This window comes from Phalaenopsis equestris, unplaced genomic scaffold (assembly GCF_001263595.1).
Source record: "Phalaenopsis equestris unplaced genomic scaffold, ASM126359v1 Scaffold000038, whole genome shotgun sequence".
NCBI lineage: Eukaryota > Viridiplantae > Streptophyta > Magnoliopsida > Asparagales > Orchidaceae > Phalaenopsis > Phalaenopsis equestris.
The window spans coordinates 468,477-484,607 of record NW_018164480.1 but is presented as its reverse complement, the minus strand read 5'-3'; the positions used below and the strand labels follow the sequence as shown (position 1 = coordinate 484,607).

Here is a 16,131-nt window from a genome sequence, read left to right as displayed (position 1 = left end):
CTGTAGTTCCAGTAAGTACAGGTAAGTTACAGGGAGATTATAAGAGGTATAACGCAGATGACGTACGTAGCGCTGCATACGTCTTACGCACACAAATATTTTCTCATTCTGAGCGGTACGTTGGACCCACCGAGCTTTTTTTTTTTTGGGGAAATTTAGGTACACACCGCACAATTCATAAGTTTTTACGTTTACACTCACAATTTAATATTTCAATTTTTAAATAGATAGATGATGATAATTTTGGTGTGATATTAATAATTTAAGTAATATTTATGCCAATGCACCCCTCAAAAATATCTATCTTTAATTTTGATGTGATATGAATAATTTGAGTAATATATATGCGAATGCAAACCCAAATTTATAATAAGTTATATCGATTATTAGCATAATTATACACACACGTTATATTCTCTTCGCATTAGGGCGGTGTTTGGTAGCATACTATTAATAAAATTTAGGTATTGATTTAATTTAATTCCAACTAAATACCTAAAAAAAATAAAAAGTAAATCAAATGCTGCGTTATATCTTATTTTGTTGTCTTCTTACTTTTTCTTCTCACATTCAGTCACTATTACGATGTAAATTTGGATTTAGTGAATCCGTCAGTAATGGAGATTTATTGAATTCTTTTGTCTCGAAGTGAATTTGATAAATTCTATTTAAAATAAATCTAAGATGATTCTGCCCATAGATAGGGTTAGGCCTGCCTTGTTCCCTTCAAATTAATTTTTATGTGAGGTTGGCACCAATTAAAAATATATATTTTTTTGCTCAGAAAAGGGGACTTGTCCGAGCAGGTCATACCAATCAACGTCTCATTATATTTTCTAAAGCATTATTGTTATACTTTGTGCCGCTATAGTTTTCAGACAGATCTCATTGACGATGATAACATTCATACGTCTCATTTTATTTTCTAAAGCATTATTGTTATACTTTGCGCCGCTATAGTTTTCAGCCAGATCTCATTGACGATGATAACATTCATGGTTTGCTGCTAATTATTGGATATATGATGCCTGAAATTCCGGAAAACCTGTGCTGTTTTTTTTTTTTTTTTTTTTTCTTTTTTGGGCATAAAGGAGGGATGAATAGTGATGTAAAATGATTTATAAAGTTATGTTTGGGATGTCATAAAAGAGGGATGAATAGCGATGTAAAATGATTTATAAAGTTATGTTTGGGATGTTTCAACAAACCCGTGATTGAAGCTCAACCGACTGTTATGTGACTTTTTGGTTTGGTGAGTTATTGTTGGAATGACACTACACTTTGTTTCATTTTGATATCAACATTCATTTCTCAGCTTGGATGGAGGCTATGATTAAAATTAGTCTGTGTTTATTTGCAGTTTAATTTTTCAACTGATGGTTATGGATGATTTGTATATATATATATATATATATGTATGCATGTGCGCCGCAAGTCATGACTTATTAGTTGGCGGGATTCACTATAAGTCATCTCAGGTCACAGGTTCAATCCCTAATGACACTGGATTCCCGAATATTTAAACACATAGTGCAGACTCTCATCATGAGAACTAACGTATGAAAAATCGGTATTTGGGTCTATGCTAAATACCGATACACAACCATAGGATATTAAGGATTGGGGCAAAAATTAATTCTTATTGTTTATAGAAAAAAAAAATTTAAATATAATTTAATATATTTAAATTCTATTTTTAATTAAAAATTTTAATTGATTATAAATCTGTGTAGCCTTGTAGGTTTAGTAGAGTAATGAATTGTCGTCTTAGCATTGCACGAAAACTCATCACATACATAGTTAAAGATAATTAAGCAGGAAGAGTTACCTCAATTTTTACGTGAAAAGCTCTAAAGAGAAAAAAAATCACAGGCTTAGTCCAGCTGAAATAATTCACTATGAATAGTGACTATACTTGGTCACTCTTATCCTTAATTAGGAAAGATGAAGTTACAAAGTTGATCATTATAAATTTACAATGGCAGTTCGTTGGTAATTGTCGTAGTCTGGGTGTAATACATGTAGTTCTCAGTGATTACAATGCCGTATTTGTTTGCCGTTGAACATGAGCGAGCCCAAGTAAAAAAATATCACAATTCGTGTTCAACTCGTTAAAAAATATCACTATTCGTGTTCAACTCGTTCATATTTCGAACACAAAAAGTGTATTCATGTTCGACTCATTTTTTAAGCGAGTCGAACACGAGCTGATCGTGAACAAAGAGTCGTTTTGATAACCCTAACACAACCATAGGATATTAAGGATTGGGGCAAAAATTAATTCTTATTGTTTATAGAAAAAAAAAATTTAAATATAATTTAATATATTTTAATTCTATTTTTAATTAAAAATTTTAATTGATTATAAATCTGTGTAGTCTTGTAGGTTTATAATCGTTGTAACGTGAGAAACCTAGTAATCCTTTCCCGCCTTTGGGACAAGTGATTTTAACTTTAATCATTTTTTTTATAGTGAAATTCTTCAGCTGTGTTAGATCCCTTGATTTTTTTTCCTTTCTGAATTTTCCACATAAGAACTTTTGGCGTCATTATTAATTATTTTTTATTTTCTGCGTATATGCTAAATCTTCGTATCACGTTAAGTCCATAATCTACTACTCTACAACCATGAATTTTCTAGCACACATAATTTCTTATTCTGCATCATGCAATTTTGAAACATTTTCATATATTTATATTTGAATTCTTAAAATATAATAAGTTATATCTATTTTTAATTTAAGTTACTTTTGGGCAAAGATTACTCTCTATTTATTTGGGCAATGCAAAGAGTCTTCTATAAATACCGTCGAGTTATTTTCTGGGTAGGCAATTACCCTTTCTTAAATTTATAATTTCTCTATATAAATAATAAAATTTAATATATTTATTTTTTATGTGGGTTTGACAATTAAGAAATTTTACCTTTGTTCAAAATATTTTTTTAATCTAATACTTAAAAAATTTAGATATTTGATGATTTTAATTATTCTAAAAAAATAATGTTGTTCTTCTCTCCCTCTGTAGCCCATTGCTCAAGGTGAAAATTGCTAGCCCATTGCTCAAGGTGAAACGGAAAGAATATCTTGAAGAAATAGTAACATTTTGTGAATGACAATCATTTCATCAAATCCATCCATGTCCCATGTCCCATGTCCCATGTCCGCCCCATTCTGAGGGATTTTTAATTTCTTATGCCACACACACGTGGGGCCAACAAGATTTTTTTGGGAAATTTACATACGTACCACATATTCTTATTTTTTTTACATATCTGACCCTCACAATTTGGTAATTCACTTCTACAAAGATAGATGATGATATTTTTGATGTTAATACATCTCTGGTAAATCTCCACCATCTGGCACGAACCTCGAGATATGACAAAATTATAGACTTAATTTTTTTAGCAAAAAAATATTCAAATATCGATAAAAACTCATAAAGAACTTTGATTTCAGCAAACTTACAATCAAACTGATCGATTAGACAAGAAGAACCTAATGTTACAAAATTAATCCAATTCGAGTCAAATCAAGCTCAGATCAAGTCATTAAACAACCCTTGAAAGTTTTTTTCAACATATTTAGAAGGTTATACGAAATAAGTGCCTCGACAAGATGAATCCAATGAGCTCAATATTGCTCAATTCTGGCATTGCTTAGGCATCAAATGTCCATCAAATATCGTCTGATCGAATGAAGCCCTTTGAACCGTTCGATCAAAATGGTTCATATTCCTGCATTCATTGCACCCAAAACACTATAAATAAAACTCCATTCCTCTCACGAGAAGGGGCTGGAGGCTTGAGAGAAAGTTTAAATCTTTGAGAATGAGTTAATCGTCGTTGGTCCCCGTCAACACCTGCTGATCGCCGTTGATCACCGTCAACCGCCGCCGATCGTCATTGATAATTACCGACCATCGTTGAGCACTACTGTCACCGTCAATCACCTCCGACTGTCTTCGACCGCTGACCACCGTCAATCACCACCAATCACCGTCAACCTTCATTGACCGGAAGCCGTCAATCGACGTTGTAACTTAGAAAATCAAGTAACCCTTTTTCGTCTGTGGGACAAGGGGTCACGGTCAACCACCTCCGACTATCTTCGATCGCTGACCACCGTCAATCACCACCAATCACCATCAACCTTCACTGATCGAAATTTGTCAGTCGACGTTGTAACTTAGAAAACAAAGTAACCATTTTTCGTTTGTGGGACAAAATGTCTCTGTAATCATCAACCTATGGTGAATTTTTACATCTGGGACAAGCCTTAGGGTTTTTTCCCTTTACTGTTTTTTCACGTAAAAATTTCTGGTGTCATTACTAGTTATTTTCTTTAACCTCAGTGTCTGTTGAATTCTCAAGCAACGCTAAGACGATAATCCATTACTCTATTACCGTAAATTTTCTTGCACAGTTGGATGTGACATTAACAATTTGAGTAATCTTATCTCAAATGCACCCCCAAAAAATATACATTCTTATTTTTGATGGGATATCAACAGTTTGAGTAATATTTATGTGAATGCACCCAAAAAAAATATTTTATTCTCACCATATTAAGACGGGGTTTCCACAACATACAATTAATAGGATTTAATCATTAATTTAACTTAAATCATGTCAAATATTAAAAAAAAATTAAATCCAACGCTAAGATATTCAATTTTCTCGTGTTCTTCCACTAATGTAAATATAGACTTAATAAATTGTATTCTGATGTGAATTTATTTGGTCATTTCTCTTGAACTCTTTCACCGGCCATCGTAGTATGTATTTGATAAATCTTATTTAATGTAAATTTAAGAGACTTCTCTCTCTAGATGAGTTAGCCCTGCTTTGTTCCCTTCGAATTAATTTTAATTAGTCCGAGGTTGGCACCAACCAAAAATATTTATTCTTATAAGGACATATAACATAAAAAATTCTCAAAAAATTTTGGCTACTTGCGAGCCAAAGAGCCCACGCATGAGAGATTTTAGCAAGCTTGTCTGAGCAGGTCATACCAATCAACGTCTCATTATATTTTCTAAAGCATTTCTGGTATAATTTGTGCTGCTATAGTTTTCAGCCAGATCTTATTGATGATGATATCATTCACTTTGTTAAATTTTTTTTTTTTGCTAATTATTGGCTATATGATGTCAGAGTTCTGGGAAACTGTACTCTTTTGTTATATTTTTTTTACTGGGCATAAAAGTTGGAATGAATAGTGATATAAATTGATTTATAAAGTTATGTTTGGGCGAGCTATGATGTTTCAGCAATCCCCCGTGTTTGAGGCTCAACTGGCTGTTGTGTGGCTTTTTTGGTTGTGTTTGGAAACGTTCATAAGAAAGTGATTAAGAGGGAGATAGAGAGAGAGCAACAGTTAGACATGTAGAATGTGTTTTTATTCATAATATAGATCTATTTTTATAGATTTAGGTCCCGACATTATAAAAGTACATATTATCCTCCTAATTATTAACTTTTCAGGACGAGCTTTTGGGTAATTATAGAGTTATTTGCATAGAATAAATTCGGCGGTCGATTCAATCGATGAGGGTTGCCAATCGCCTGACAATCCTTGGTTCGGTCGATATATAGTTTGAAATAGTGCTAATCGTTGATCGTCCTAAAGGTTGACAACGGGGCTTTCTCTGGGCGCCTTCTGCCGATCGTTCGGATAAGATGCTTCCTGCGTTGTACTCATGTGGAAACGATCATTGGTAGGCCTTCGCTCGGTCATTTGCAACTCCTTGAGCTGCCCATTTCTAATTTTTCCAACATTATGTGTATAGGTTGATACTAATTTTTGCTTCTTTTTGACAACGTCACCAATCAAAACTTATTCATTTCTCAGCATAGATAAAGTCTATGATTAATACTAGCCCATGTTACCTTTTTGAGCCCGCCTTCTGCTACTTATTTTGCCTTTTTGCTATTTCTCCTTTTCTGATTTATAGTTCTCACATGTATTTCAAGGTCCTCATGTCCAAATGGGTTTTGAAATGCGACCTTATTTTTTTTAATCACCGCGCCGACACATTTTTATGTGTTATGGTATGACTCATATACCATATCGGGACAGACGCTGGATCGAAGTTTTATTTAAAGTTAAGGCTGACCGTGACCTTCAATTTTCTAAAAAAAAGGTTATGTCAATGAAACAAGGAGAGTAGATTTGTGGGGTTTAATACAAATTTTCGTTCTTTTAAGTTTTGTCATGTTCAGTTAAATAACATACTTTCAATTGACATAGTATGTGTGTATCTTTTTGCTTTATTCTATTGATTTGTAGTTTAATTTTTCAACTAAGAAGTCATGAATTCAAAGTCATATACATAGTGTTTGTTTAAGCTTAAATATGTCAAAATCTATAAAAAATTATGACTTTCATTTAACTTTAGTACATTCAATGTAAAAATTTATAATTGTTATTTTAACTTTTAGCACAATCAATATAAAAAAATTAACACTTATAATAATAATAAGGACAATTTGTACTCTAGAAAGAAAAACAAGTCATATGAAATGCATGAGTATCTACTTTTTCATTCTACTTTATCTTTAATAATTGGGAGATTAAAAATAAAAGAAAATTTTTATTAATAAAATTAACATTTCTTGTTACTAAAAACTTAAAACGAGTAGAAAGAACTAAAAGAAAAATTAGTTTAAGGGTAAGATGTCTTTCTATAACTTTAAAAAAACATACATAAATAATGTCTATAATTCTTTTATTAATCCTATTAATAATTAAGTTTTTTTAGCCTTGTGCTTAGTATATATTAGATCACAAAATACAAAATATTATTATCTCTATTTGAGCCATTGAAAACTTTTCCCTATAGCTTAATACTCTATTGAAGAATACTTCTCTTCTTAGAACTGAATACTTCTCTCAATTCCAAATGGTTGTTGATTGTTCAATCTAAGTACCCCATACCCCCAAATTATCCTCTCAGTTTGGGTAATGACCAGCCAAATTTGATCGAGAAGATATTCACTAAACTGAAATTTTCAATATTTTGTTGAGCTAAAGTTAAGTAAACTAAAATTGATCTCAATATATAATTAAATTTAAAAATGACTTCAATAAAATCTATTAATTTTATTAAGCATTTATTTAATTACTTTTTAATATATAAATTATTCTTATGTTCCTATTATTTATGTATTAAATCATAGATATTCAAGGCAGATCAAATTGATTTCTATATAAAAATTTTAAACTCTAATAAAGATGAAAGACATATCATTGAATCATGATTTATTTGTGGATTAAGCTATAATCCTATTTAACATAGAAAAATAAAGAAAATAGCGGGGTGGGCGCGGGTGGGGAAGTGGCGTGGTGGTGGTACACGATAGGGTGAGATCCCACTAAATGCTCAATGAAAACATTGATTTAAGACCAAAATCTCTTAACCTTAGATCTCCTTATGACCACCTATTTATAGGCGAGGGTTAGTGTTTTGAATGTTATATAAAAGATTTTAAAATGAGCTACAACAAAGAAAATTGTTTAATTTATGTAGAAGTATGAGAGCCTTCCAACTTAGATTAATACTAAGTTTGTAGGTTTGGGTAAAATTGCTGGTTACTCTTGTAGGAGTCGTCGAATTGTCATTGAGCCTAGGCGATATTCTGAGCTGGGTTGATTCAGTGAGCTCATTTGATAAGTGATTCTTAAGCTTAGAGCCCGACTCTCATTTCATCTTGTATGGTGAGTCCATCTTTATTATAGAAGATACAGCTACCTTAAAATTGACTGCCAAGACCTCCTTGAACACGGCTCAGACGTTCATTTTGAATTCAATTTGAGAGCATACTTTTATCTTTTGACTTGATAAGTTCTCTCTATCCAGCTTAAGCCAGTCTCCCCCTGAGCTCCTGAGTGTATAAATAATAATAATAATAATAATAATTTATGTCATACTTAATTTATGAATTGAAAAAAATCATTTTATTTCTCTTTAATTGCTCTAAAGATAAGAAATTTAACGTTTTCTTCTTTTATTTTCTTAGGGGCATTTACATACATACCACATAATTTCTATGTTATGTAAACTTTAACTATTATATTTATAACATTTAAATCTTTTATCTCACAAAACATAAAATTAAATTAAATTATTAAATATATAAATACATAAGAATTATGTGATATGTACTTCATAAAAAATCTTCCTTTTTTATTTCATCATCTCATAATTTATTTTTCTTTCAGTCAACAGCCAGAAACCTAATCAATCTTCTAGATTTCTCGACAGCGCAGAGAAATACCAACACAAATTGTAAGAAAAAATTCCACGAAACTTCAAATTTCAACTCCATAAGCTCAGCCATTTGAAAATAATAAGGGAGAAAAAAACCCAATAATTAAATTAATCAAAATCAGAAATTTTTACACCGAGGATCCCTCCATGAACTCTCGTTGGAAATTCCTCTCACTGAGCTCATCCGCATCCCCATGCGAAAACATTTCCCCATCCTTGTCTTCATCGCCCCAAAAATCTCTCCTTTCCAATCTCGCCTGCGCCGCCACAAAGATCATCTTTTGCGCTTTCTCCATAGCCGCCCTCGATCTCCCCTGCCGCTTCAGCCATCTCAACCACGGTACATTGCATTTGAATCCGCCGGCCGTCGCGTGGAGAAAGATAAGCCTGACGGCTACTTTGCCCAGCGTTCCGAACTCCTCGCTCAAGCAAGTCTCCCACACAAGCCGACTGCTTTGCGGATTCGCAATCTTCATCTTACCGGTGGCCGGATCGAGCTGCTTCACCTGCACCGCTTGCGCGTAGATTGGATCCATACCCTCTGATCTCCATTTCATGAGCTCGTTTAGAACGATGTGAGCTTCTTCGCGAGATGCGAGCCTTGTGATCAGCTTGTCCACGTCCTTATCTTGTTCTGGTGTTAAGCATTTGTAAGGCGGAAGGTATTTGCCGGTGGTGTCCTTAGTGAGATATAAGGGATCGAGTATGAACGCCGCCGACCATGCTGGGTGGTAGTTTTTTTTAAACCTTTTCTCGAACACCTTGTGGACGACAGTCTCATCGATGCCGTATTTGGCGCACCATGCCTTGATTTTGGACCTCAGTTCTTCCCAGAGCGGAAGGCATTGTCCTACAAGTGGCCGCTCGGATTGCATTTCTTGAATCATGTGGGTGATGAGCTTGATGAGAGAGTTGACGGCCTGGACTTCGTTCCAGAATTTCATGTCGAGGATTACGTCGGCAAGTTGGGTGGCTTCTGGGTTATCGAGGCAGAGGAGCTTAAAGGAGTCATCGTGTACAGTTCGGTGAAACGCTGCGGTCGAGGCGATGATGTCTTCGACCGTGAAGCTGCAATCGCTGCCGTTTGCATATCGAAGGAGGCTGGTGCGGCCGAGCTCCTGCGTTTGGTATTTGTGGAATATGGTTCTTGCGGAGGAATTGTTGTTGAAAAAGATTGCAACTTTGGAACATTTGGAGGCGACATTGTCGAAGACGGAGAGGCCGCGGGGGAAGTCTTTGATGAGGGTGCGGAAGCCATGGAGGCGACATTGTCGAAGACGGAGAGGCCGCGGGTGAAGTCTTTGATGAGGCTGCGGAAGCCATGAAGTTGACAGGAGAGGTTTACCATCCAGTGATGCTGGTCTTCGAGGCTGCGGAGCGCGGTGGATTTGTACCGGTCGGAGACAATTCCGGCGCAGAGGGTGGCGGGGCTGCCACCCCTGCCGCTGCTGGAGACGTTTGTAACAGCATCCCAGAGCACGTTCTCGGCATACTTGCATGGAATTCGACCGTCGGAGATGAGTGCACGGTGGAAGACTGTGGTTCCGTTGGGGAGATTGACGGTGATAGAGACGAGTGAGTCGCCACCGTTGGCGTCGGAGCTAGGCTTCCAGCCGTCGGCGGCGACCTGAAAAAACAAAGCATCGCAAATACGAACTTCGGCGTCGTAGCGAGCTTCCTCGTAACGAGCATCGAGCCGGGTGCCGGTGAGATCGCTGCGGGAGATCGAGGGGAGTCCGGCTTGTTTAAGAAAAGCGCGAAATTTCGGATGCTCCAAAGAGGAGAAGGAGATCACGCCGGCGCACTCGTAGAACCAATCGGAGAGGAAGGAGAAGGCAGTGTCAATCTGCACCTTTGAAAGTGCAGGGTTTGGAGAAGCCACGGGGCTCTTCAGTTTCTTGACGCTATCTTCAAGCATCGCGAGCGCGCCTAAGTCGTCTTTCCCGCCGGAAAGCAGTAAGTTTGGCTGCTGCGGAGATGGAAGCGGAAGAATGGGAGATGTAGATGGGGACGAGTAAAGGACTTCAATTTGGTACGAATTGCAGGAGCGTTTCCGGGATGAAGAGGGGGGTGGGAGCGAGGAGATGGGCTTCGGTTGTGCGTGTTGATAGGTGTCGCAACCACCGCTGCCGGCAGCAGCCGAAGGAGAGGAAAAATTGGGGCAAGTTCCTCGCTTTAGGTGCTCTGAAGCGGTGCGTGAGGGGTTGGAAGCAGAGAAGAGAGCGTCACAGAGAGAACATCGGAGCTTTACCGCTTTTGGGGCACCGGATTCGGAGGGGCACATTAAGATAGGTTCGAGGTGAGCCCAGTACCACGCACCCTTCCCTTTGATCGCCTTCGTTCTCACCGTCATTAGAGCTTCGTATCTCTTCCACACCGCCTTCGCCTCCATCTCCTCGACTGCAGATGCTGGTGTCGTCTCCAAGGCAGAAGTTGAGGACGACACTGCGTTCACAGTCGCCATGAAACTCCTACTGATTTCCAAATTTACTTCTTTTTCTCGATAAAAATCCCGCCTTTACCACTACGCCGACCTCGTCTCAGTACTCGGGCACTCAACTGGCATTTAACCAGAAGAATCCCGCATACGTGGAAAGGCTTCGAGTTCTTCGCCGCCATCCATGGCGGACTCCGGCGATCCTTCCTGTGATCCGAAGATTGCTGATCCTCTAGGTGATGCCGTATCGAATTTTTTATTTGGGGAAGAGGATGGGAAGGGGGAGGAGTTGGTATACGGGAGGAAGACGAGATGAGAGGAGGGCACGAGCTGCTTTGGTCTCTGCAATGAGCAGAGAACGAAAGGCTTATTTTCTATTCTAATCAAATAATTCTCACTTTTTGAGGTCGTCTTCAACGAAGCTTTTTCGAAGAGGGGAAATGTGTCTCGCGGTCTCTACTCTCTTTCTCCCTCCTCACCTGGTCTTCGTCGACGGTTGACCGACTGAGAGTTGTAGGCCCCACAGACGCTTTATAGTTCTGTTGCTGTATCTTAGTAAATAAGTATGCGGAGCTCTGCACACGGATCACGGAACATGCCAAGCTATCGGCAACTTTACATGGATTGCTTGGGCATGAATGGGAGGGTCGCCTGTGCAATTGTTTTCTTACACATTTATGGTGTTATTTCTGAGAATATATTTATGAGGGAACATATGTGCATTTATTTTCACTAATAACAACAATTGTTTGATTAAATTGAAGAACTGTGATCAATATGCATGTGAGTCATGTGTAAAAAAAAGTTACAATTGCTTGCCTTATTCCGTTTGACAAGCTTGTAAAGACTTTGGGTATTCGATTGTACAATTTTAGGGGTGATGCATCTGAAAAAGAGCTAAAGTGAATGTATACATGAAAAAAAAATGTGATAGCTTTGATCTTAAGTATTTTGAAGCACATATTTTGTGAAACAAAATTATTATTTTCTTATTCAAAATCAAGTTCAAGTAGATAATTTTGAATGCAAACTTTTCATTTTAGATGAATAATTCATACTATTTGATGGATTAAATTTGCCTATAGTGACATTTAAGGCCTGTTTCGGACAGTTTTGTGTCTGCTTTATATTTCAAATCGCTACCATGATTTTTGTTTGGGGAGTTGTTTTCTTGCTGATTTCTAGAATTTTATGTGATGGGAAAATGTTTTTTTTAACCACCAACTTCAAAAAAAGTTTTTTTCTCCACTACAACTTTATGACAACATTTTTTAAGAGTTTGAGCCACCTCAAACATATTCTTGAAACTTTACATACTCAAAATAGTGGTACATCGAGTAAGGATCAAGAAGAGAAAATTGAAAAAATAGACAAGTTGAATTTTATTTCTTGACACTTTGAAGTCCTAAGTGCTATGTTGTCCCCTTAAATAAAATTTTGACCATGTATCTATAAAATTTTTAGGTTCTATAAGATTGGGTGTTTGTTTATCTAATAAATAAATAAATGAAAGATCTGTTACAAACACACGAGTTGTATGACCAAAATATATTGATAAGTGTTGTGTGTTAGAAAATTCATGATGATAAAACAGTAATTTAATGTCTTGGCGTTTTACGATGATCCATCAAACAAATAGTTAAAATAAAGAAGAAAAAGAAGACAACATAAATTTTATGAGGAAAAACCCAAAAAGAGAAAAAAATATGGAGCTTAGTCCAGCCAAAGTAATTTACTATAAGATTATAAGTATATAGGTCAACTTTTCTCCTAAATTTAGAAAGATAAAACTACAATGTTGATAATCTAAGATATACAATTGTCATCTAGGGTTAATAGCCTTAATTAGATTACAAAAAATGTAGTTCTTGGTTATAAGGCAATAATGGGCCGCAAAGGCTGTATTTAATTGCTTTTAAATTAGTAATTAGCCATAAAGAATGAAGTCGGTGGCTACGATCGCGTCATTTGGTCACATAGGTCATAGTTGGAAGCTGTAGTAGCAGTTTACTAGATAGTTCTTAATTGGTAACTGTAGTAGCACCATTAGTCACAAATGTTGTAGTTGGAAGCTGCAGTAACACCAGTTAACCATAGAGGTTATAGTGGAAAGTTGTAATGATGATAGTTGGTCATGTAGGTCGTATTGAGAAGATATAATAACATCAGTTGATCACAAAATTTGTAATGAAAAATTATAATGACAACAGTTGGCCACGTAGGCTATAGTGGGAAGTTACAAGAATAAGTAACCATACCATAATAGGTCTCTCCAAGAGTGTCAATTTGCCACAACGACCACAGTGGAAGGCTGTAATGATAGCAATTAGTCACATAGACAATAGTGGAAAGCTACAATATTAGCTGAAACCATAGGTCAAAGCGGGTCACTACAAGTGTGTCAAGTGGCGACAGAGTCTATAGTGGAAGATTGTAATGATAACAGTTGGCCATGTAGGCCATAGTGGGAAGTTATAGCAGTAACTAACTACATATGTTATAATGGGTCACTACAAGAGCATCAGTTAGCTATAAATGATGTAGTGGAAGGTTATAATGACAACAATTAACCACATAGGTTGTAGTGGGAAACTACATTAGCAAATGACCACATATATCATAATGGGTAGCGTCGGTTGGCCACTGAGGCTGCAGTGTACTATTGTAATGATAATAACTAACTATATAAATTGTAGTGGGAAGTCATAGTAGTAACTAGCCACATAGGCCATAGTGTGTCACTACAAGAGCACCGGTTAAAGGCTGAGTGGAAGGTTGTATATAACTTTAGTTAACCACATAGACCGTCGCGTGTCATTGTAAGAGCGTCAATTGTCCACATATGTCATAATTGATAACTGCAAAAATGTTAGTCAACCACTGAGGCCGTCGTGGGAATTTGTCGTAGTAATTACCACATAGGTCATAATTGGTCACATAAATCATAATTGGAGACTACATTAGTGTTAGTTAGCCACATATGTCGTAGTTGGAGATTGCAATAGGTCCAATTGGCATAGGATTTTTACCTGCAAGAGTGTCAATCAGCCATAGAGGTTGTGGAAAGTTGTAATAATAGTAGTTGTAGTGGGAATCTATAGTAGTAACTGACCACATAGAGCAAACTGAGTCATTGCAAGAGCTTCAATTGGTTACATATTTTGTATCAGAAGACTGCAATGACATCAGTTAGCCATATATGTCGCAGTGGGAAGCTATGATTATAACTGGCCATATATGTTGTAGTTAGTGCTACACCGGTTGGTGGTTGAAACCCTTCTTTCGGGTTTATTATTTTATGCTAGCGACAACGCTTGTTGGTATGTGACATGTAAAAAACTTCAAAAGTCCAAAAAAAGTTATCATATTCTAAATATGGTAGTCATACGTAGTTGTTGTTGAGAGTTATCGCTGAATCTTTAATATATCGTTATTCGTTACACCATACTTGAGATACTTCAATACATCATATTCAAGATGCTTCATTATACCGTATTCGAGATACTTTCTTACACCGCATTCATGATATTTCGTTCAATCATACTTTGTTACTCCCAATTGAGATACTTTATTGCACCGTATTCGTGATACTTTTTTACATCGTTTTTAGAAGTTTTCAGAAGACTTCATAAAAAAATTGACTTCGCCAATTGTGTCGAGCAAGAATTGACTGACTGTGGTCGACAGGCTGTAGTCGATGGTGGTCGGTGACTACAAAAGCTATAAGTTGTCGTTGGGTCTTCAATATAGAATAACACTTGAATTAGACTCATTCTCTTTCTTTTTCAAGTGAAGAGAGAAAGTCTATTCATTTGGTGAATAACTCTTATAACCACCCGATTGGATGACGCATATTAATCCCAATTGATCAAAAAGAGATTTTTGTGATTTGAGAGCCTTAATTGACCAAAAATTAAGGTAACTTATGTTTGTTAGATTCCTCTCATTGGGACGGTCAATTTGATTATAAATATGTTAAATTTGGAGTTCATTTGCATATTCAATCTATTATCTGAAGCCTCCACATATGCTTTGATGGCTTGATTTTGATTTGATTGGACTCAGATTAAACCAATTTTGGTATCATCGGGTTCATCTTGGCCGAGACGGTCAAACTTGCAAAAATGAAAGCATTGGATAATTTTTAGTTTGGATTGGAACATTTTCTACTAAAAAAATATTTCGAGATTCATGTCAAATGATAAAGTTCTTTTATAACATATCAATAAGTATATATTGATTGTTACTTTGGTGAGTGCTTAGAAGGTCGTATTGACTGAAAAAATAGAGTTATTGCTTCACAATAGGTAGATTTCTTCCGGCCCTCTGCACAACAGCACAAGTGCTAGTAGATCTTGAATTTTTTTGAACCGAACAATTGTTATTTAAGCTTAGTTTCTCTAAATTGGGCAAATGCCATCTTACTTCAGGTGACTGCCTTTGATGGCCATTCTATCTTGATTTCTAATGAGTTCGCTCGCCCTCTTCGGCTCTATCCTGAACTACATATTTAAATATAAACGAACAATGAGCTAGGCAACTAGTTTGTGGAATGAGATTGTTATTAAAGTTTCGCTTTTTACTGAAATTGTTTTCTTCATTTTCCATAGACCTTAGACTTTGATGCATGCTAGAAGATTCACGACGGTAGAATAATAGATTATCGTCTTAGTTTTGCACGAAAATTCAACTCATACCCAGATGAAAAAAAAAACAGCCAGTAGAGACTCCAGAAGTTTTAATGTGGAAAAATTGTAAAAGAGAGAAACCATGAAGCCTGGTTCAACTGAAGAGATTAATTATAAACTGAAGATTACAAGTATGGTCACTTGTCCCACGGGCGAGAAAATGTTGTATAATCTTTCGAGCAACAAAGTTGATGCACATATGAACTTATCGTAAAAAGTGAGTGACGACCGATAGTGATTGGTGACGACCAACAAGTGATGGTTGCTGGCGGTCGACGAAGGTTGGCGACTGGCGGTCAGTGGTGATCGCTCACCAGTGGTCTGCAACAGGCGACAACTGGTGGTCTGCGGTGAAGTGACGCTAGACTTCAGCTTCTTCTCCAAATTTCAAGCTCTTCTTCAAGCTTAAAGCTCCATGTCTTATGAGAGGAGTGAGACTTTATTTATAGAGTTTCAGATGCAATTAATGCAGGAATATGAACCACTTTGATCAGACGATCCTGAGAGTTTCCTTTGATCAGATGACGTTTAATAGACATTTGAGTGCCTTAAAGATTTCAAAATTTAACAATCTTGAGCTCGTTGGATTTGTCTTATCGAAATGCTTGATTCGACCATAAGCTCACCAGATTCAACATCGGTTTGACCTTTTAAATATGTACAAAATGCTTCCAAAAGTGGGTTATTGGCTTGATCAGGGCTCGATTTGGTTCAGATTGGATCAATGTTGGT

The 16,131-nt window shown here is 36.5% G+C and overlaps 2 protein-coding genes across 2 annotated transcripts in view; one reads left to right on the top strand and one right to left on the bottom strand.

Annotated features, from left to right (window-relative positions):
* Positions 1-16,131, top strand: part of LOC110019005 (receptor-like serine/threonine-protein kinase ALE2) — an 89,671-nt gene that overhangs the window by 66,370 nt on the left and 7,170 nt on the right. The window lies entirely within an intron of this gene.
* LOC110019007 lies at positions 8,322-11,583 on the bottom strand. The gene is made up of 2 exons (XM_020716523.1): positions 9,562-11,583; positions 8,322-9,508 (listed from the first exon to the last, which is right to left on the bottom strand). The coding sequence occupies exons 1-2, from the start codon at positions 10,736-10,738 to the stop codon at positions 8,403-8,405; spliced, it is 2,283 nt and encodes a 760-aa protein (XP_020572182.1). The 5' UTR covers positions 10,739-11,583; the 3' UTR covers positions 8,322-8,402.

Bases quoted from the DNA above. Each gene is read 5' to 3' on its own strand.
- LOC110019007 (XM_020716523.1), bottom strand. From the start codon at position 10,738: ATGGCGACTGTGAACGCAGTGTCGTCCTCAACTTCTGCCTTGGAGACG. The intron at 9,509-9,561 runs GCCTCTCCGTCT...CCCTCATCAAAG, and splicing joins CATCAAAGACTTCACCCGCG to ACTTCCCCCGCGGCCTCTCC.